The sequence below is a fragment of the Mastigoproctus giganteus genome, chromosome 5 (genome assembly GCF_048544385.1).
Source record: "Mastigoproctus giganteus isolate SK-2022 chromosome 5, ASM4854438v1, whole genome shotgun sequence".
NCBI classification, from domain to species: Eukaryota; Metazoa; Arthropoda; class Arachnida; order Uropygi; family Thelyphonidae; genus Mastigoproctus; species Mastigoproctus giganteus.
In genome coordinates, this window is record NC_143579.1 from 135,980,497 (window position 1) to 136,002,955 (window position 22,459).

General features: G+C 39.8%; 1 protein-coding gene across 3 annotated transcripts in view; it reads left to right on the plus strand.

The window, feature by feature from the left end:
- The window catches only part of LOC150085722 (roundabout homolog 1-like), a 1,418,757-nt gene that overhangs the window by 636,115 nt on the left and 760,183 nt on the right, over positions 1–22,459 (plus strand). For all 3 annotated transcript variants that reach the window (XM_090374199.1, XM_090374201.1, XM_090374202.1), the window contains exon 7: positions 11,504–11,663. In XM_090374199.1, coding sequence (XP_090230325.1) covers positions 11,504–11,663 — 160 coding nt within the window. The remainder of the gene's footprint in view (positions 1–11,503; positions 11,664–22,459) is intronic.

Here is a 22,459-nt window from a genome sequence, read left to right on the forward strand (position 1 = left end):
AGAGTTCTTTACCTATTTAAACTCAAGAAGGAAAGGGATGAATCAGATTGGTCCACTGGATGTTGATGGTTCAACAGTTGAGGATCCAGGTCAGGTGGCTAACAATCTAAACGAGTATTTTGCATCTACATTCACACATGAGGAGTTATTCAGGAAGGGGAATGTCGTAGGTGAAGTAAACATTGGCAGTGAGCTAGATTATTTTCTAATAACTGAGAGGAAAGTGGAGGAGAGATTGTTGAGGATAAACATAAAAAAGGCACCCGGGGTGGATGGGATCTATCCAGTTATATTAAAGGAGGCAGCAAAGGAAGTAAGCAAACCCCCTAGCCATAATTATGAGAGCTTCTTTGGACTCAGGGGAGGTACCCATGGACTGGAGATGTGCAAATGTAACCCCAATTCACAAAGGAGGATCAAAGGCTGACACAAGTAATTATAGACCTGTTAGTTTAACTTCGGTTCCAGGAAAAGTAATGGAGGCACTGGTTAAAGAAGCACTGCAGGATCATCTGGACAAGAATTCAGTTATAGCTCAGACACAGCATGGTTTTGTTAAGGGCAGGTCTTGTCTGACCAATTTGATTGGATACTATGATGTAGTCACAAAAGAACTGGATGCAGGGAATAACTTTGATATTATATATTTGGATCTTAGAAAGGCTTTTGATACTGTTGCACATGGAAGACTGCTGCACAAATTGGAGAAGTGTGGCACTGGAGGCAAATTGCTGCTATAGATAAAGGGATGGTTGAGTGGCAGAAGACAGAGAGTGGTAATCAATGGACACTGCTCAACGTAGACTAATGTTATTAGTGGAGTTCCTCAGGATTCAGTGTTGGGTCCATTGTTGTTTTCTGTATTTATAAATGATATTGATGATGGTGTATCAGGCATAATGTCCAAGTTTGAAGACGATACCAAGGTTGGCAGGGTTGTTAAGGACACTACTGATACTATGCTGCTGCAACAGGATCTGGAAAGGTTGAGCAGATGGGCTGAGAGATGGCAAATGAAGTTTAACATTGACAAATGTAAAGTACTACATATGGGAAACAGTAACCCCAGATCAACGTATCAACTCTGTGGTACTACGCTGACAGTGGTAGAGAATGAAAAGGAACTGGGGGTAATTGTGCAGGCAGATATGAAGTTCTCTGAGCAGTGCAGACGAGCTGCAAGAGTAGCTCATGGTGTCTTGTCAATGATATACAGGAATTTTTCTAGCAGGGACAGGGATATGATTATTCCCTTGTATAAGGCATTGGTCAGGCCACACCTTGAGTACTGTATACAGGTCTGGAGGCCTCATTTCAAGAAGGATGTAGAGCTGCTGGAACGAGTACAGAGAAGGGCAACAAGATAGTGAATGGAACAAAGGGTTGCTCTTACGAAGAAAGGCTTAAGTTTTGCAAATTACAGAGCCTGGAGACTAGGCATCGGCAAGGTGATCTGATAGAGGTGTATAAGGCTTTGAATGGCTTGAGCATGCTCAATGCCGATGGGATTCTTCCTCTTGCTCAGAATAATCACCTGAGAGGGCATAAATTCAAATTGAGGAAAGATAGATGTAGTATAGATGTGCGGAAATTTGCCTTTAGCCAGCGGGCAGTTGGTTTGTGGAATAGACTCTCATCGCTTGTTGTTGAAGTTGATAGCCTAAACAAATTTAAGGCTCAGCTGGACAGGTATTTCGAACGAACGGGAGGGTGAAATGAGAGTAGTGGTTGTTTTTTTTTTTTTTGGCTGATAATGAATAAGCTTGCTTCTTGCATCATATGCCTCTACTAATGCTAATGCTAATGCTAACTTCACCTGCACAAGGCTACTCTCTTTCCCAAATAAGGGAATGTGGCAGAACCTTGGCCCCTATGGCACTGATCATTGGCTGCACAATATTAGTTGTATTGGGCCTGGCATTGTTTTGATAGAGAGACCATTTCACACCGGAAAGTTCTTGATATTTCTCACAAATAGTGCGGCGGAGTATGCTTTCTTATTCATAGTTGTTCTACGAGGCAAAAAATGTGTAACAGCAATGCTTTTTATGTAAAAGTAACACAAGAACCATTTGTTTGTCAGCCAAATGAGAAGCTCGAAATTCCTTTGATCTTGGTGAATCACAATGCTTCCACTCACTCGACCGTTGTTTTATCTCTAGATCATAGTGAAAGGGGCTCATATCTGGTGAGTATGGGCTTGGCACACCCTGAGCTGGATATCATCATTCTTCTCTTTCTTGGTGATTCCCCTTCTACTTCTGACTCTCCCTCTCTCTCTCTCTTAGGGTAATTGAGAAATTTTTTTTTTTTTTTTTTTACTAGTGCAGCATAAGCCTCCAGCTTCCTTGCACTATATAGCTAATAATAATAAAAGTCCAAGTACTATCACAAGTCACTATTCGATTTAAGTTTTGACCTTGTGTTTCAAAACATTTTGAAATGTTTCAAAATCATTTCTTTGCTGTTTTTGTTCTGGAGTCAAATTGTGTGGAATCCAGTAGGCACAGATTCATGACATTTACAGATGATATTTCACAATATTATATGCCCCACCGTATGAAATGGACATTCTAACAGCTAATTCACAAGGTGTAATTTGCCTGTCTCCATCCAAGATTTCCTTGGCTTTTGCGATTTGCTAGGAGGAGTGATTGAGGAGGAAGGTTGACTAGGTCTTGGGTCTTTTATTCTTTACTCGGCCTTGTAATTGCATAAAAGTATCGGTAAGGGTATCAAATCCACGTGTTACAAGTTACAACTCCGCTGAACGAGAAGTTTTTTTAGCGATATTTAGCTGCTTATTGAATATTTTTTACATCAAATTATTTTTTGTAAGTAGCTTATAGACCTAGTAAGGATCGTTAGTTGTTCTGAATCGAGACAGCGAGATTTGAAAGTTAATTACTACTTAAGTGTCCATAGATTACCGTTCGTAAATTCCCGCCTTTGTCTTTGTCATACGATCGTTATATATCGAACCTAGATAGCGTTAGTATAGTATACGTTATAATATTTTCAGCGATCGGTAAAATCTATTAAACTTGTTGAACTTCGTTGGCATTTAAATTGAACTTTAACTAAATATATTAATTAATACTTAAGTGTCCGTAGATTACCGTTCGTAACTTTCCCGCCTTTGTGATACGATAGTTATATACCGTACTAGATAGCGTTAGTTGAACTTCGTTAGCAGTTAAATTGTACTTTTAAATAAATACATATAACGACTTAGAGTACAAACGTAATATAATTAATTATATTTAAAGTAATTAATAACATAACATAATTAATTATAATTAACTAATTAATTAATAGAATCATGACTCAGACAAGAGTAGCAAAGCAAAAGGCTCAAGCTAATGGAAGTGCTGTGGCTCAGAGTAGAACTGAGGGGGGCAGTTGTCCTCTGACCCACAGCCTTATAAAATGCACTGTTTGCTTGATGTTTGCAGAGCAATCGGGTATGGGACATGATACTGCCATGGGGGATGTCTTTGTGTGTGCGTGATGCAAGGAGTGTATCGATATCAGGCAACAACTCAGCGTTCTTGTGGGCCTATATGAGAGCTTGAAGGACAGGGTGGATGCCCTCGAAGAAACTAAAATGAGGGGCCCATCAAGCTCTCAGCTGCCCACATCAATGCCAGAGCTTGCACTTGGGCATCGCGTGACACAGAAGCAACCCCCAAGGCAGAATGCGCTTGTCCCGAAGGAAATAGTAGTTGTTGGTGACTCTATTGTCAGGGAAACGGGGAACATGCTTTGTAAAAAGGATAGGTGGAACAGGACCAGGGTATGTCTGCCAGGGGCAAAGGTTGATGACGTTGTAGAGCGAATATCATCTTTTAAGGGCACAAAAGGTGATATAGTTGTACAAGTTGGCACTAATGATATTAAGAGTAGGAGACCGGCAGAATTACTTAACAAGTACAGGTCACTGTTGAACAAAAGCCGAGAATTAGGGTTGAATTTGAAAGTGTCTGCAATTCTGCCCAGACACGATAGGAGGGAGTATATGTTGAGAGCCTTGTCGATCAATTCGGCCCTGGAAAGATTGTGCAAGGCTCAAGGGGTAGACTTTTTTTCAGCCTGGACTGTACTTGTTAACAGGAGAGATTGCTTCTACAGGGATGGGATACACTTAAATAGAAAGGGTGCAAGAATATTTGCTGATGCTATCGAGGCAGTGTTAGGTGGGTCGGAAAACTGCAAGCTTGGGGAGAGACAAAGACCAATAGATTGACAGTAGCCACTGGCAGAGGTGAAAGAGATTCTTGCACTGCTTCTATTAGAATGAGCAGAAGCCTGAAAAACAAGATGCATGATATTTCAGAGACTGCTGGGAGCCATTGCGGTACAAGTAAACACATGGGTTGTGTTAGGGTAGCTAAGAATAGAAACAGGTGCAGGTATACTTGCGTGTACACCAATACTAGGAGTTTAGTAAATAGATTTGATGAATTTGAGGTATTGCTCAAAACATCAAAGGCAGATATTGTTGGGATATCAGAGACGTGGTGTCACACAGATATAAGGGATGCAGAACTGGAATTGGGGGAGTACAACGTCTACAGAAAGGATAGACAGGATAGGAAGGGCGGAGGGGTTATGCTATTAGTTAAGAAACACATAAAAACCAAGGAAGTGAAGCCAGTCGACATCGCTGGACAGTGCAGTGTTGAGTCAGTTTGGTGTGACATAAGCATTGGGAGATCAAAATTGAGAGTAGGAGTGTGCTATAGGCCTAATGACTCTGATGAGTATAATAAGGAACTGTACAGGGAAATAGAGTGGGCCAGTAAATCAGAGAGTCTTATAATGGGAGATTTTAATTTCTCAGATATTGACTGGAATTTGGGGGCTGGTCACTCACACACTAGCAGGGCTTTTGTGGATTTATTGGATGATTGTTTTCTACATCAGCATGTTCGGGAGGCAACTAGAGGCAGTAATACTCTTGATTTGATTATCAGCAGTGATTCTTCATGCATTAAGAATCTGCAGATAAATGAACCACTAGGTGGCAGTGATCACAGTGTGCTGAAGTGGGATTTACTGAAAGAGGTAACTACCATTAGGGGTAAAGGGAAGGGTTATTGCTTCCGTAAAGGCGACTACGATGGACTGAGACAGTATTTAAATTCTATACAGTGGGACCAACTGATAATGTTACCAACAGCAAATTCAAAATGGGAAGCATTCAAAGAATTAATCTTGGAAGCTACTAGGCTTTACATACCAACTAAGAAATATTGTTCAAGGTTTAGGCCAAAATGGATGTCAGATGAACTAATGAGGCATATGGCAGAGAAGAAAAATGCATGGGATACTTACAAATTAACACATGACACAGAAGCCTATGATAGATACAAGTTGATATGCAACCAAGTTACAAAGGAGGTTAGGCAGGCGAAGGCAGATTACGAGAAATCCTTGGCAAGGGATGCAAAGAAAAACAGCAAAGAGTTCTTTACTTATGTAAACTCTAGAAGGAAGGGGACGAATCAGATTGGTCCACTTGATATCGATGGGTCAACTGTTGATGATCCTGCTCAGGTAGCTAACAAACTAAATGAATATTTTGCATCGACATTCACACATGAGGAGTTATTCAGCGAGGGGAATGCCAGAGGTGTATTCAACTCTAGCAGTAAGCTACAGAATCTTGAAATAACTGGGAGTCAAGTGGAGGAGAAACCGTTGAAGATAAACACAAGAAAGGCACCCGGGGTGGATGGGATCTATCCAGTTATATTAAAGGAGGCAGCAAAGGAAGTAAGCAAACCCTTAGCCATAATTATGAGAGCTTCCTTGAACTCAGGGGAGGTACCCATAGACTGGAAATGTGCAAATGTGACCCCAATTCACAAAGGAGGATCAAAGGCTGACACAAGTAATTATAGACCTGTGAGCTTAACTTCTGTTCCAGGAAAGTTAATGGAGGCACTGGTTAAAGAAGCACTGCAGGATCATTTAGACAAGATTCAGTTATAGCTCGGACACTGCATGGTTTTGTTAAGGGGAAGTCTTGCCTGACCAATTTGATTGGATATTATGATGCAGTCACAAAAGAACTGGATGCAGGGAATAGCTTTGATATTATATACTTGGATCTTAGAAAGGCTTTTGATACTGTTGCACATGGAAGACTGCTACACAAATTGGAGCAGTGTGGCATTGGAGGCAAATTGCTGCTATGAATAAAGGGGTGGTTGAGGGGGAGAAGACAGAGAGTGGTAATCAATGGACACTGCTCATCGTGGACTAATGTTATTAGTAGAGTCCCTCAGGGCTCAGTGTTGGGTCCATTATTGTTTTCTGTATTTATAAATGATATTGATGATGGTATATCAAGCTTAATGTCCAAGTTTGCAGACGATACAAAGGTTGGCAGGGTTGTCAAGGACACTACTGACACTATGCTGCTGCAACAGGATCTGGAAAGGTTGAGCAGATGGGCTGAGAGGTGGCAAATGAAGTTTAACATTGACAAATGTAAAGTACTACACATGGGAAACAGCAACCCCAGAGCAACGTATCAACTCTGTGGTACTACACCGACAGTGGTAGAGAATGAAAGGGACTTGGGGGTGGTTGTGCAGGCAGATATGAAGTTCTCTGAGCAGTGCAGACGGGCTGCAAGAGTAGCTCATGGAGTATTGTCAATGATATACAGGAAATTTTTCCAACAGGGATAAGGAGGTGATTATTCCCTTGTATAAGGCAATGGTTAGGCCACACCTAGAGTACTGTATACAGGTCTGGAGGCCTCATTTCAAGAAGGATGTAGAGCTGCTGGAACGAGTACAGAGAAGGGCAACAAGATTAGTGAATGGAACAAAGGGGTGCTCTTACGAAGAAAGGCTTAAGTTTTGCAAATTACAGTGTCTGGAGACTAGGCACCAGCGAGGTGATCTGATAGAGGTGTATAAAGCCTTGAATGGTTTGAGCATGCTCAATGCTGATGGGATTCTTCCTCTAGCTCAGAACAATCACCTGAGAGGGCATAAATTCAAATTGAGGAAGGACAGATGTAGGATAGACGTGCGGAAATTTGCCTTTAGCCAGCTGGTGGTTGGTAGGTGGAACAGACTTCCATCCCTTGTAGTGGAGGTTGATAGCCTAAATAAGTTTAAGGCTCAGCTGGACAGGTATTTTGAACGAACAGAGGTGTGAAGTGGAAGTGGGTTTTTTTTTTTTTTTTTTTTGGCTGATGCTGCATAAGCTTGCTTTCTTGGATCAAATTCCTCTACTAATGCTAATGCTAATGCCGATGGGATTCTTCCTCTTGCTCAGAATAATCACCTGAGAGGGCATAAATTCCAATTGAGGAAGGACGGATGTCGGATAGATGTGCGGAAATTTGCCTTTAGCCAGCGGGCAGTTGGTTTGTGGAATAGACTCCCATCGCTTGTTGTTGAAGTTGATAGCCTAAGCAAATTTAAGGCTCAGCTGGACAGGTATTTCGAACGAACGGAGGGGTGAAATGAGAGTAGTGGTTGTTTTTTTTTTTTTTTTTTTTTTTTTTTTTGGCTGATGCTGAATAAGCTTGCTTCTTGCATCATATGCCTCTACTAATGCTAATGCTAACTTCACCTGCACAAGGCTACTCTCTTTCTCAAATAAGGGAATGTGGCAGAACCTTGGCCCCTATGGCGCTGATCATTGGCTGCACAATATTAGTTGTATTGGTCCTGGCATTGTTTTGATAGAGAGACCATTTCACTCCGGAAAGTTCTTGATGTTTCTCACAAATAGTGCGGCGGAGTATGCTTTCTTATTCATAGTTGTTCTACGAGGCAAAAAATGGGTAACAGGAATGCTTTTTATGTAAAAGTAACACAAGAACCATTTGTTTGTCTGCCAAATGAGAAGCTCGAAATTCCTTCGATCTTGGTGGATCACAATGCTTCGACTCACTCGACCATTGTTTTATCTCTAGATCATAGTGAAAGGGGCTCATATCTGGTGAGTATGGGCTTGGCACACCCAGAGTCCTGAGCTGGATATCATTATTCTTCTCTTTCTTGGTGATTGCCCTTCTACTTCTGACTCTCTCTCTCTCTCTCTCTCTCAGGGTAATTGAGAAATTTTTTTTTTTTTTTTTTTTTTTACTAGTGCAGCATAAGCCTCCAGCTTCCTTGCACCATATAGCTAATAATAATAAAAGTCCAAGTACTGTCACAAGTCACTATTCGATTTAAGTTTTGACCTTATGTTTCAAAACATTTTGAAATGTTTCAGAATCATTTCTTTGCTGTTTTTGTTCTGGAGTCAAATTGTGTGGAATCCAGTAGGCACAGATTCATGACATTTACAGATGATATTTCACAATATTATATGCCCCACCATATGAAATGGACATTCTGACAGCTAATTCACAAGGTGTAATTTGCCTGTCTCCATCCAAGATTTCCTTGGCTTTTGCGATTTGCTTAGGAGGAGTGGTTGAGGAGGAAGGCTGACCAGGTCTTGGGTCATCTTCAACAGACTCACGGCATTCACTGAATCCCTTGTGCCATTTAAATATGACCATCCTACCAAATGCCACTCATCACCCCATATGCTTTATTCTTCTCTTTGACTGTTTCTAATGCATTTAAGTCCTGTCTGACACAATAACAAATCACATATTGCTGTTCAGTCTGTATGTCCAACATGATACTTGCTTCAAAATGATCATCAGTGACACATCCTAAAAAAAAAAAAAAAACTCTCTTCACACAGCACTAGCTTGACAAGTTCTGACATACACACACACGGTCTGCTGAATGGCGATCAGGAAGAGCACCTCTAGTGGCAGTTATGGAAAGTTCATGTGGTAAACATAAAATCTTGCACCAGTCTGCGAATTAAATTCTCACCCCTCATATAACTGCAGTCCTGTCTAGATGGTCCTGCATTACTTCTTTAATCAGTGACTCCATTAATTTCTCCTGAACAGAAGTTAAACTAACAGGTTTGTAATTACTTGTGTCACTTTTTGTCCCCCTTTGTCAATTGGGGATACATTTGCACATCTACAATCCACAGGGACTTCCCCTAAATTCAACTATGCAATCATAATTATGGCTAAGGGTTTGGTTGCCTCCTTTGGTGTCTCCCTTAATATAACTGGATAGACCCCACAATCCCAGATGCCTTTCTTAAGTTGTTCTTGCTTGCCTCTATGTAAGAAGCAGTCATCTCTTGCATTCCTTTTTGCTGAGGGCTGATGCAGCCATCTGTGTGAGAGAACTGTGACACCATTTTTAGTATCAATCACATTTTATTCTGAGAGTTTGGGTTTAGAAGTGAATATCATGATATATCTTTTACTGAGCTCTGTATACTCATTCTGATAATATCTGACATCATCTTCATCATCATCAGCCATTTTCAATCCACTGCAGGATGAAGGCCTCTCCAGCAACTTTCCAGTTCCTTCTGTTTTGAACACTGGCCATCCATTTACTACCCACAAACTCATGAATTTCATCTATCCATCTCCGCCTTTGTCTTCCAGGTTTTCTTCTAGCTCCTCTTGGGTAACATTCTGTTATTTTCTTAGTCCATCTGTCATCATGTCTTCGAGCTATGTGTCCTGCCAAGACCATTTTAGTTCTTTAGTTTTGATAAGAATGTCCTTTACTCGAGTTTGCTGCCTAATCCATGTGTTTCTCTTCTTATCTAACAGTCTGATTCCCAATATAATTCGTTCCATTCTTCGCTGTGTAGTTCTCAGCTTCTCTTCCATTCTTTTGGTGAGTGCCCAAGTTTCACTGACATAAGTCATGGTGGGGAGTATACATTGGTTCGTGATTTTACGTTTCAGACAAACTGGGATATTGCTCTTCAGTATGTGACTATATTTCCTGAATGCTATCTATCCAAAATTTATTCTTCTCTTGACTTCCAGCCATTTATCATTATTACAGCTAATAACTTGTCCTAGATAAGTATATGACTCCACCTTTTCAGTTACTGCTCCTTCAATCATTATTTCTCTTTCTGTGGCATACTTGTTCATCATTAGTTTTGTTTTAGCCATATTCATCTTTAGTCCAAAATCCTTACTAACTGGCATAACTGATTAAGATTTTCCTCTAATTCTCTGGGATCATGGCTTATGACCACAATGTCTTCTGCAAATCGTAAATGGTTTAGGTACTCTCCGTTCACAATGACTCCTTTCTGAGACCAGTCTAATCTTCTGAAAGCTTCCTCAAGGGCAGCAGTAAACAGCTTCGGAGATATTGTGTCTCCTTGTCGAACTCCTTTCTCAATTTTAAATTTCCTACTCTCTTTGTCTAGTCTAATAAAGGAGGTAGCGTTCTCATATATTTTCTTCAAAATCATAATATATGGGGTATCTATGCCTTGTCTTTCCAGTGCCAAAAACATTGCCTTATGCTGTATGGAGTCAAATGCCCTTTCATAATCCACAAATGCCAGGCATAATGGTGTTTTATATTCATTTGCTTTCTCCATTAGCTGTGATATTACGTGAAGATGATCCATAGTTGAGAATCCTGTCCTAAAACCAGTTTGCTCTTTTGGTTGATTCTCATCAAGTATTCTTTCTAATCTGTTAGTAATGACCCTTGTGAACAACTTGTAGATGTGGGATAACAAGCTAATTGGTCTATAATTTCCAATTTCTGATTTATCTCCTTTCTTATGCAGCAAAACTATGATTACATTATTCCACTGCTTAGGCATCACACCTTTTCTAATGCACTTTGTGAAAGCCTTGCCAGTTTTTGTGTTATGTCTCTTCCTCCCAATTTTAACAACTCTACGGTAACTCCATCTTCTCCCAGGGCTTTCTGATTCTTCATTTTCTTCAGTGCATGTTCTACCTCATCAGGATATCTGACAATGAATTGTTAACTGTTTTTAACTTCTTAAAATTAGTAAACTTGTTTATGTTCATCTTAAAATATTCACACAATACATATATACCTTTATTTATGCACCTTTTTTGTACCGTTTGGCAGATTTTTATTCTTATACAAACTCTAATATACTTTTTGATATAGCTACTGATTTCCATAGGTTACTGAAATCTTTTGTCCTCCTTTTACCTTTTACTGTTTTTATGTCTAAATTTGGCCTTTTACTGTTGTACTATTTTGGCACATTATGCCACTGATTCTGATGCATAATTAAAATCCAAATTAAATGAAATCAAAATGTCCCATTCAATTTGCATAATTGATATCTTACTGAATTGATATAAGTAAATTTCAAATTTCTTAATTGCAGAAAGGGTTTTTAATTTTTATATAATGAAAACCAATAAATCAGGTTTGTGAAATTATGCTTATAGTTGTATGTCATTTTCATAGTCATGTTGTTTGTAACTTTATATCACAGTACAGTGAAACTGCAATATACAGTTATTTTCACATATTAATTCAGTTAGGTGAAAATCTTCAATAAGTTTAAATAGCATATGTTTTGAAACTTTACATTTAGACTACAATTTTAATCTATTTAAATCATTCCCCCGAAATAGGTTTTAATGTTTCCAGAACGATCATATGGACGCTTTTCTGTTACTCGGGATGGAATGCTCTTGATTTCAGGTGTGATGAAAGAAGATAGAGGTTATTATATATGTTCTGTTCTCTCTGGTATTGGATCCACAATGTCAAAAGCATATTTGGAAGTTACAGGTAGGATATAGAGGTAGAAAGAATAGAAGGATTTTCTTTCTACTTTTGGTACTTTTTTTTTTATTAATATGAGTGCATAGATATATTTCTGTCTTAAATTTAAACACTTAGAGCATAGCAATTTATGTATATTTCTTATTTATATTTATTCCTAGCTAACAATACATTGGCATTGCCACTAGAATATTTTTTAAATAAAATGACATGATATAAGAGCAGTAGTCATTAAAAAATTCCATAACATGGCAAATTTGAAAATATTAATAAGTGGAGCACTAATTTTAATTTAAGAACTAAAATTATTTATATTTGTCAGAAGTTTATCCAGCATGTCCAAACATTTTTCATCAGTTCTCAAAAGTTTTTACTTTCAGATGCCACAGTTAATTATAAATGTGATTGAACTTGTAAATTTTCAGTGACTATCTTAACATATTGGAAGTTTAGTAACTGGAATGCCTTGAGCTTAATTGATTAATTGGAACAGCATTCTGATTGTCAAATTAATTTATCAATTGTCAGTATACTGCCTCAACTGTTCTATAATTCAGTTGTTCTATACTCGGTTTCTGCAACATTTTATGTTGATCCAGGTTTCTTAGAGATGTGCCCTGAGATTAGAAAATGCTTCTTTTAGATCAATGACAGTTATTTTTTTTTGATGTGTTATACATACAATGTCTTTAACTACAAGCATGCCTTGAGAGACAAATATTTAAAAACCACTAACTAGCTAGTTGCACTGTGTGAATTTTTTACTCAACTTGTAGAAGTCAGCATACCATTAGCATACCATAAGCAGCCACCATTACAGACTTTTTTTATTGAATTTTACTTTCAGGGTTGTTTATTTTGTTATATAATTTTGCATGCTCAATGAAGAATATATTTATTAGAGTCTGTATAAGTGCTAACCAGAATTTAATTGGAGTTGTTTGGGAAGTGTAACAACAATGAAACTTGGATTTCTTCTTTGAGACAGTTGTTAAAATTAATGTCTAAAATTACTTTCAAAGTACTTTTCTCAGTTGCAATCAGCAATGAGCCTTCACTCTTACTGAAAGGACCTCCTATCCATGCATTCTTCATCATTAAGTTCGGGATGAGGTTGCATAGTAAATATTGAGCCTATAATTGATAGTGATGTTGTTAATGTTACCCACAATCCAGAAACTGGGATGTAGGAACAGAGTATTATTTCTTGTAACTTAGAGAACTTGTTGGCACTGAAGAGCTCTTGGTTCAGTTTCTTAGGGGCAGGGATGCAAATTAGCATTAGCATTAGCAGGGCACATGATGCAAGAAAGCAAGCTTATATAGCATCAGCCAAAAAAAAAAAAAAAAAAACACAGACCCTTTTCATTTTACCCATCCACCCGCTCCAAATGTTTGTCTAGGTCTGCCTTGAATCTGTTGAAGCTATCAAATTCTACAATGACAGATGGAAGTTTGTTCCAGCAATCAACCACCCACTGGCTAAAGGCAAACTTCCACACATCTATCCTATAACTGTCTTTCCTCAATTTGAATTTATGCCATTTCAGAGCAAGAGGAAGAATCCCATCAGCATTGAACATGTTCAAACCATTCAAAGCTTACACCTCAGTCAGATCCACTCACAAGTGCCTAGTCTCCAGACACTGTAATTTGCAAAACTTAAGCCTTTCTTCTTAAGAGCAACCCTTTGTTCCATTCTCTAATTCACTGGGTGAGGGGGGGAAGACAGAGAGTGGTAATCAATGGACACTGCTCATCGTGGACTAACGTTATTAGTGGAGTCCCTCAGGGTTCAGTGTTGGGTCCATTATTGTTTTTTGTATTTATAAATGATATTGATGATGGTATATCAAGCTTAATGTCCAAGTTTGCAGATGATACAAAGGTTGGCAGGGTTGTTAAGGACACTACTGACTCTATGCTGCTGCAAAAGGATCTGGAAAGTTTGAGCAGATGGGCCGAGAGGTGGCAAATTAAGTTTAACATTGACAAATGTAAAGTACTACATATGGGAAACAGTAACCCCAGAGCAGCGTATCAACTCCGTGGTACTACACTGACAGTGGTAGAGAATGAAAAGGACCTGGGGGTAATTGTGCAGGCAGATATGAAGTTCTCTGAGCAGTGCAGATGAGCTGCAAGAGTAGCTCATGGTGTCTTGTCAATGATATACTGGAATTTTTCTAGCAGGGATAAGGAGGTGATTATTCCCTTGTATAAGGCAATGGTCAGGCCACACATTGAGTACTGTATATAGGTCTGGAGGCCTCATTTCAAGAAGGATGTAGAGCTGCTGGAATGAGTACAGAGAAGGGCAACAAGATTAGTGAATGGAACAAACAGTTGCTCTTACGAAGAAAGCCTTAAATTTTGCAAATTACAGTGTCTGGAGACTTGGCACCGGGGAGGTGATCTGATAGATATAAAGTCTTGAATGGTGTGAGCATGCTCGATGCCGATGGGATTCTTCCTCTTGCTCAGAATAATCACCTGAGAGGGCATAAATTCAAATTGCGGAAAGACAGATGTGTGGAAATTTGTGTTTAGCCAGTGGGTAGTTGGTTGGTGGAACAGACTTCCATCCTTTGTTGTGGAAGTTGATAGCCTAAATAAATTTAAGGCTCAGCTGGACAGGTATTTCGAATGAAAGGAGAGGTGAAATGGGAGTGGGTTTTTTTTTTTTGTTTATGGTTGATGCTGCAAAAGCTTGCTTTTTTGCGTCATATGCTTCTACTAATGCTAATCCTAATCTCTGGGTTATCTTCCTATTCCTCAGAGTTTCTGGTCCTTGATAAGGCAAGTGCTGTTGGACCAGATATCATCCATTATGAAATGATTAAGCACCATTCCGCAACATCTGTCGATCACCTGCCCCTTTTATATAACAGAATCTATATTTAAGAGCAGTTTCCGGATCCTTGATGCATGGCAATTGTTCTTGCCTTTGCAAAGCTTAGATAAGGATCCTAAAATCCCTACTAATTATCATCCATTTGCTCAGCTGAATGTGCAAAATCCTTGAGAGAACGGTTATTTTTCGGTTAAAATGGTATTTAGAATCAAATGACCTTCTCTCCAGCATTCAATGTGGCTCCTGAAGGAATAGGTCCACTTTAGACTGGAAAGTGACGGTAGATTGGAAATATTCATCTGGGATGCTTTCTTTTTTTTAAGATGAATATCTTGTGTTTGTTTTCTTTAATATGCAGAAAACATATGACACAACTTGGAGATTTGACATAATAAAATATTTGCATAACCCCTGTCTTAAAGGATACCTCCCTGTTTTTATTAAAATCTTTATAGCCAATTGTTCCTTCCAAGTTCATGTAGGATATTCACTCTCTCATCCCTTTTGCCAAGAGGAGGGAATACTGCAAGGATCAACATTAAGTGTCATGCTTTTTGCCATGAAAGTAAATATCATCTCAGAACAACTTTCTCCAACTGTAAACAGCACCCTCTATGTTGATGACTTTAGTATATTTTCTCAGTCCTGCAATATGAGGGTTATTAAAAAAAAAAAATCTGCAACTAGCCATTGATTGCCTTAATTCCTGGTCCCTTACTATTCAGGTTCTCATTGCAGAAAACCGTTTGCACCCAAACTGAGTCTTGGACAAAATGCTATTCCAGTAGTGTCAGTCACCAATTTTTTGCAATTCATATTTGATAAAACACTGTCATTTCTGGAACGTATTCATCAACCCTGTATAAAGTGCACCAGTGGACTAAATATCCTTTGTTCTCTCTCATGTATATGTTGCAGTGTGAACTGATATACCTTATTATGCATCCACCATGCACTTGTATGATCCAAATTAGATTACAGGTCCCAGGTATACATTTCAGCCAGGGACAGTGTATTCCGAGATCCTGTCCATCACCAAGCTATCCGTATCGCTCGCTACTGGAGCATTTCTAACCTCTCCTGTACTGAGCCTATATGTGGAAGCAAATGAATCACCGCTGTCACTTCAGCATAAGCAGTTGTCTCTAAAGTACGCTTTAAAACTGAAATCCCTGCCAGACCACCTTATGTGGCCATCTATTTTTGAGCCACAATGGGAAAGTTTGTACATTGCCCATCAGACTGCCAACTGCCCATGTCTACCTTAAAATCAAGGTAGACAAGGGTTGCTCAAACACCAAAGCAGTTCATTCCACCCTGGCATTCGACTTCTCCCTTAAAAACTGGAGAAAGTCAGCTAATCCATTGTCTCTCTACCTGCAGCTCTATTCAGCACATCGAGCTGAACCTTCTGACTTTGTGCCAGTTTACACAAATGGCCCGAAGTTGGAATCATATGGTAGGATCCGTTTCCAGACACCACTGTTTCAGAGCAGATTCTTCCTGAATGCTGCATATTTATTCCAGAGCTGCATTCTAGAGAGTTAGCCTTGGACCACATTACTAAATGCTAGTAACGATGGTTCATTTTATATTCCAACTCATTGAGCATCTTACAGGCTTTATTATCAATGAAATATAATCCTCATCCAGTTCTGTCTCAAGTTCAGTAGAAGATCCACTCTCTCCTTGAGCATGAATACAATATCTGCTTCTGCTGGATTCCAGGCCACATTGGAATTTGGGAAAATGATTTGTCTGACACTGCAGTCAAATCAACAATTCCCACCAATAACTGTTGCCTGTCAGTCCTCTGTACAGAATACAGGCAAATAATAAGCCAAAAGATCTAAAATCAGGGGCAAAGGTGTGGCGCCCACACCACATGGAGGAACGCCGCCTCTCTATGTTACCAGGCAGTACTAGGTGGTAGATGACTCTCATCAACCGGTGAAATACCACCACTTTGCTTATTGGAGGCTTGAAGTGGTGGAACCCATGTTTAGTCTCTAGAGCTAAGTTCCGGCCAACCCTTCCCTATCTCTTCCATCATGCAGTATGATTGATGATTTTTGAGGTTATGATGAATGTCGCGGCGAGATCCAATATTCCTTACATTTCGAGGGTACAGCTCTAAAACGGTGTTCGCAGGCCGGCCGCTAGATAGTACACCGGACCAAACCTATTGGTAACTCTCTAGGAGGCTTCCGGATCAGCTAGTGTATAATGTTGCTACCTCTACTCTGCCAGATAGTGACTGGAGGGAGTCCGAGTAGTGTGTATGCGGGCAGCATTGTCGAGGCCAAGTTATGTCAAGGATCTGGGTATATTCTTACCACGTGTACGCCATATCCAAAAATTTCATTACTTCATACAGCATGTCCCACCCACTTTTTCTTACCATTGAATACACTATGAATTGTCAAAATAATAGAGCAAGCTTATCTGCGAAAAGATCTAAACCTCCCAAGGACTTCCTAATTCATTTCACAAATATACGTGGTCTCAATTCCAATCTCAGCGATGTCCATTTCCACTTGCAGTCTTCCAAACCCCATGTACTTTTTCTGGCTGAATCTCAGTTATCAGTTGATTCAACTACTTCTCATCTCAGATGTCCAAATTATTTGCTGTATAATTCCTTTCGCCTCAAAGGTGGTACTTGTGCATATGTCCGTTCTGATATTCCCTGTCAGAGACTTGGCAATTTGGAATCTCCTCTCTTTGATCTTCTCTGGCTTAAAATCTCTCTACCTCATTGTGTCAAATTCATGTGTTGTCTCTACCGTTCTCCCAACTCCACTAATCACTTGGAGCTCTTTGACCTCCTCACTTTGCAACTTGACTTTCTCCAGTCCAACTTTCCTAACAGTGAGGTAATTTTCCTTGGTGATTTTAACGTTCACAACTCCAGCTGGCTTCCATTTTCTAGTCACACCGACCCAGCAGGTCGAGATGCTGAGGCTTTTGCAATTACTAATGACCTAGCACAGATTGTTCATTTACCTACAAGAATACCGGACAATCCTAATCATACAGCCAATACACTTGATCTTTTTCTCACAAACAACCCGTCTAAGTACAAGGTCGAAGTGAGAGGTGCTTTAGGCACTTCAGATCACAAATTGGTCTCTTCTCCAATGGAACCTTTATCTCATGGCTATTCCCAACCTCGTATTGTTTGGCATTACAAGAATGCAAAATGGGATGACCTGCGAGACTTCTTTTCTTCTTTTCCTTGGTCTGATTACTGTTTCAAAACTTCTGATGTCAACGTTTGCTCAGATCGTGTCAGTGAAATTATTCTTGCAGGAATGGAATCCTTTATCCCACACTCCACTTTAAAATCTCGTCCTTTATCTAAATCTTGGTTTTCCAATAAATGTGCTAAGGCTGTCCAAGAGAAGAATGTTGCATATCGTAATTGGCTTGTGTCTAATTCTTCAGTTTCATTTTCTGCCTACACCAAAGCTCGCAACAATTGTAAAGCAGTTATTAATCAGTCCAAACTAGAGTTTGAACAGGCTAAGAGTAGAAAACTTGCTTCTTGCCCTAGTGGTAGCCGAGCATTCTGGTCTCTTGCCAAAGCTATTGGCCGCAACTTTTGCCCATCTCTGCTCCCATCTCTGTCCAAACCAGATGGTTCTGTTGTCACTTCAGCCAAGGATAAAGCTGACCTGCTAGCATCCCATTTTTCTTCTAGCTCATGTATTAATGATCTTGGTAAAACACCTCCCACCATTCCTAACACGCTCCATTCAATGCCTCCTGTGGTCTTCCGTCAAAAGGATATCAGAAGGATTTTGATGAATCTTGATGCTAAGAAAGCTCCAGGTCCTGATGGTATTTCTCCACTTGTTCTCAAAACCTGTGCTCCTGAACTTACTCCTATTCTTTGCCGCCTTTTTTCACTTTCTTATTCCAAAGGTGTTTTTCCTTCTGCTTGGAAATTTGCTCATATCCAGCCAGTTCCTAAAAAGGGTGACAAATCCCTCCCATCCAATTATCGTCCCATTGCAATTACTTCTACTCTTTCTAAAGTAATGGAGAAATCAATTAACCGCCAACTCTTAAACTACCTAGAAACCTTCCATCTGATCAACGATCGCCAGTATGGATTCCGTCAGTGTCGATCCACTGGTGATATTCTGGCTTATGTTACCCATTTATGGACTAATTCAATGGAAAGGTTCGGTGAAACCCAAGTAGTTGCTCTTGACATCTCAAAGGCTTTTGATCGTGTTTGGCATAAAAGTCTTCTAAACAAGCTTCCATCTTATGGTTTGCCAACTGTTTTTAGTAATTGGTTATCCAGTTTTCTCTCTGATCGCTCACTGAGGGTGAGGGTGATGGTAGATGGCTCTCTGTCTTCTAACTTCTCCACTAATGCCGATGACCCCAACGTTCAGTTCTTTCCCCCACTCTTTTCCCCATGTATATCAATGACCTTCTTCCATTGACTGGAAATCCTATCCATAGTTTGGCCGATGATAGCACATTGCATTCAACTTTCCATTTTGAGAAACCTTGTCCTGCTCAATCAGCTTCAAGTTCTCGAAAATCTGCTGCCAATTCCTTAAATGCCGATCTTCAGGTAATTCTCCAGTGGGGCAAAGACAACTTAGTTGATTTCAACCCTTCTAAAACTCAGTCTTGTCTTATATCTCGCAAAAAGGATTCTTCTGTTCCTATGCTTATCTTTAGTGACACTCCGATTTCTAGGCAAAATGATATATCTCTTTTGGGGATTACCCTGGCTTCTAATCTCTCTTGGCACAAGCACATTACAAATATTGCTTCCTCTGCATCTAAAAAACTTGGTTTTCTCTTTCGCTCTCGGCATTACTTTTCTTCCAAACAGCTGCTCACTCTGTATAAATCGCAAATCCGCCCTGCCATGGAATATTGTTCCCACATCTGGGGTGGTGCCCCCAAAACCTCTCTCAGGCTTCTTGATTCCATTCAGAAGAGGGCAGTTAGGCTAATTAATGATTCATCTCTAACAGAGTCTCTCCATTCGCTTTCTCATAGACGTACTGTTTCTGCTGCATGCCTCTTCTACAGATACTTCCATGGGCACTGTTCTTCTGAATTGGCTTCTATAATTCCCGCTCTCTCTTTCAAAACAGTCCGAACACGTGCTGCCACCAGCCAACATCCATTTACTGTCCAACTTCAAACCCACAGAACCAACTTTTCATCTTCCTCATTTATTCATTCAACTGCCGTTTTCTGGAACAACCTCCCTTCATACGTATTTCCTGAAAATTACAATCTACAGAAGTTCAAGTCCAATGTCAACAAATATCATCTTTCGTCTTCTCAACCTCCAACCCAAGCACGGTACTAAGTACTATAGGTTCTAATACCTCTCGTGTTTGGGGTTCTCATATAAAAAAAAAAAAAAAAAAAAAAGGGAAGGGTTTTTGCTTTTGTAAAGGTGACTACGGTGGTCTGAGACAGTATTTAAATTCTATACGGTGGGACCAACTGATGGTGTTACCAACAGCAAATTCAAAATGGGAAGCATTTAAAGAATTTATCTTGGAAGCTACTAGGCTTTACATACCAACTAATAAATGTTGTTCAAAGTTTAGGCCTAAATGGATGTCAGATGAACTAATGAGACATGTGGCAGAGAAAAAGAATGCATGGGATATATATTAATTAATGGGTGACGTAGAAGCCTATGATAGATATAAGCTGGTCTGTAACCAAGTCACAAAGGAGATTAGGCAGGCAAAGGCAGATTATGAGAAATCCTTGGCAAAAGATGCAAAGAAAAACAACAAAGAGTTCTTTACCTATGTAAACTCTAGAAGGAAAGGGATGAATGAGATTGGTCCACTGGATATTGATGGTTCAACTGCTGATGATCCTGCTCAGGTGGCTAACAAATTAAATGAGTATTTTGCATCTACATTCACCCATGAGGAGTTATTCAGAGAGGGGAATTCCAGAGGTGAGTTAAACTCTGGCAGTGAGCTGGATGATTTTGTAATAACTGAGAGGAAAGTGGAGGAGAAATTGTTGAAGATAAACATAAAAAAGTCACCCGGGGTGGATGGGATCTATCCAGTTATATTAAAGGAAGCCGCAAAAGAAGTAAGCAAACCCTTAACCATAATTATGAGAGCTTCTTTGGACTCAGAGGAGGTACCCATGGACTGGAGATGTGCAAATGTGATCCCAATTCACAAAGGAGGATCAAAGGGCAACACAAGTAATTATAGACTTATTAGTTTAACTTCTGTTCCAGGAAAATTAATGGAGGCACTGGTTAAAGAAGCACTGCAGGATCATCTAGACAAGACTTCAGTTATAGCTCAGACATAGCATGGTTTTGTTAAAGGAAAGTCTTGCCTGGACAATTTGATTGAATAGCGTGATGTGGTCACAAAGGAACTGGATGCAGGGAATAACTTTGATATCATACATTTGGATCTTAGAAAGGCTTTTGATACTGTTGCTTTGTTATTGTTATTTGGGTTTTTTTTTTTGTTTTTTTTTTTAGGAGCATTAGCAACTAAGGCCATGTTGCTCCGGGAGTATGCGATGGTCATTCCCCGACTTTTCCGCATCCTCCGTATTTGGTGGTGACGGGATCGAACCCCGGTCTAATCAAACAGCGTGTGTTACGCACTTCTGCTCCTTCCCACTTGTCTACGGAGACGCCTGATACTATTGCACAAGGAAGACTGCTGCACTAATTGGAGCAGTGTGGCATTGGAGTCAAATTGCTGCTTTGAATAAAGGGATGGTTGAGTGAGAGAAGACAGAGAGTGGTATTCAATGGACCCTGTTCATCGTAGGCTAATGTTATTAGTGGAGTCCCTCAGGGTTCAGTATTGGGTCCTTTATTGTTTTCTGTATTTATAAATGATATTGATGATGGTATAATTACTTGTGAGGGTGACACAAGTAATTATAGACCTGTTAGTTTAACTTCTGTTCCTGGAAAATTAATGGAGGCACTGGTTAAAGAAGCACTGCAGGATCATCTAGACAAGACTTCAGTTACAGCTCAGACACAGCATGGTTTTGTTAAGGGGAAATCTTGCCTGACCAATTTGATTGGATACTATGATGCAGTCACAAAAGAACTGGATGCAGGGAATAACTTTGATATTATATACTTGGATCTTAGAAAGGCTTTTGATACTGTTGCACAGGGAAGACTGCTGCACAAACTGGAGCAGTGTGGCATTAAAGGCAAATTGCTGCTAGGGATAAAGCGGTGGTTGAGGGGGAGAAGACAGAGAGTGGTAATCAATGGACACTGCTCATCGTGGACTAATGTTATTAGTGGAGTACCTCAGGGTTCAGTATTGGGTCCATTATTGTTTTCTGTATTTATAAATGATATTGATGATGGTATATCAAGCTTAATGTCCAAGTTTGCAGACGATACGAAGGTTGGCAGGGTTGTCAAGGACACTACTGACACTATGCTACTGCAACAGGATCTGGAAAGGTTGAGCAGATGGGCTGAGAGGTGGCAAATGAAGTTTAACATTGACAAATGTAAAGTACTGTATATGGGAAACAGCAACCCCAGAGCAACGTATCAACTCTGTGGTACTGCACTGACAGTGGTTGAGAATGAAAAGGACCTGGGGGTAATTGTGTAGGCAGATATGAAGTTTTCTGAGCAGTGCAGACGGTCTGCAAGAGTAACTCATAGTGTCTTGTCAATCATATACAGGAATTTTTCTAGCAGGGATGAGGAGGTGATTATCCCCTTGTATAAGGCAATGGTCAGGCCACACCTTGAGTACTGTATGGTTGTATGCTTGAGATGTGGAGGCCTCATTTTGAGAAGGATGTAGAGCTGTTGGAACGAGTACAGAGAAGGACAACAAGATTAGTGAATGGAATAAAGGGTTGATCTTACGAAGAAAGATTTAAATTTTGCAAATTGCAGTGTCTGTAGACGAGGCGCCTCCGA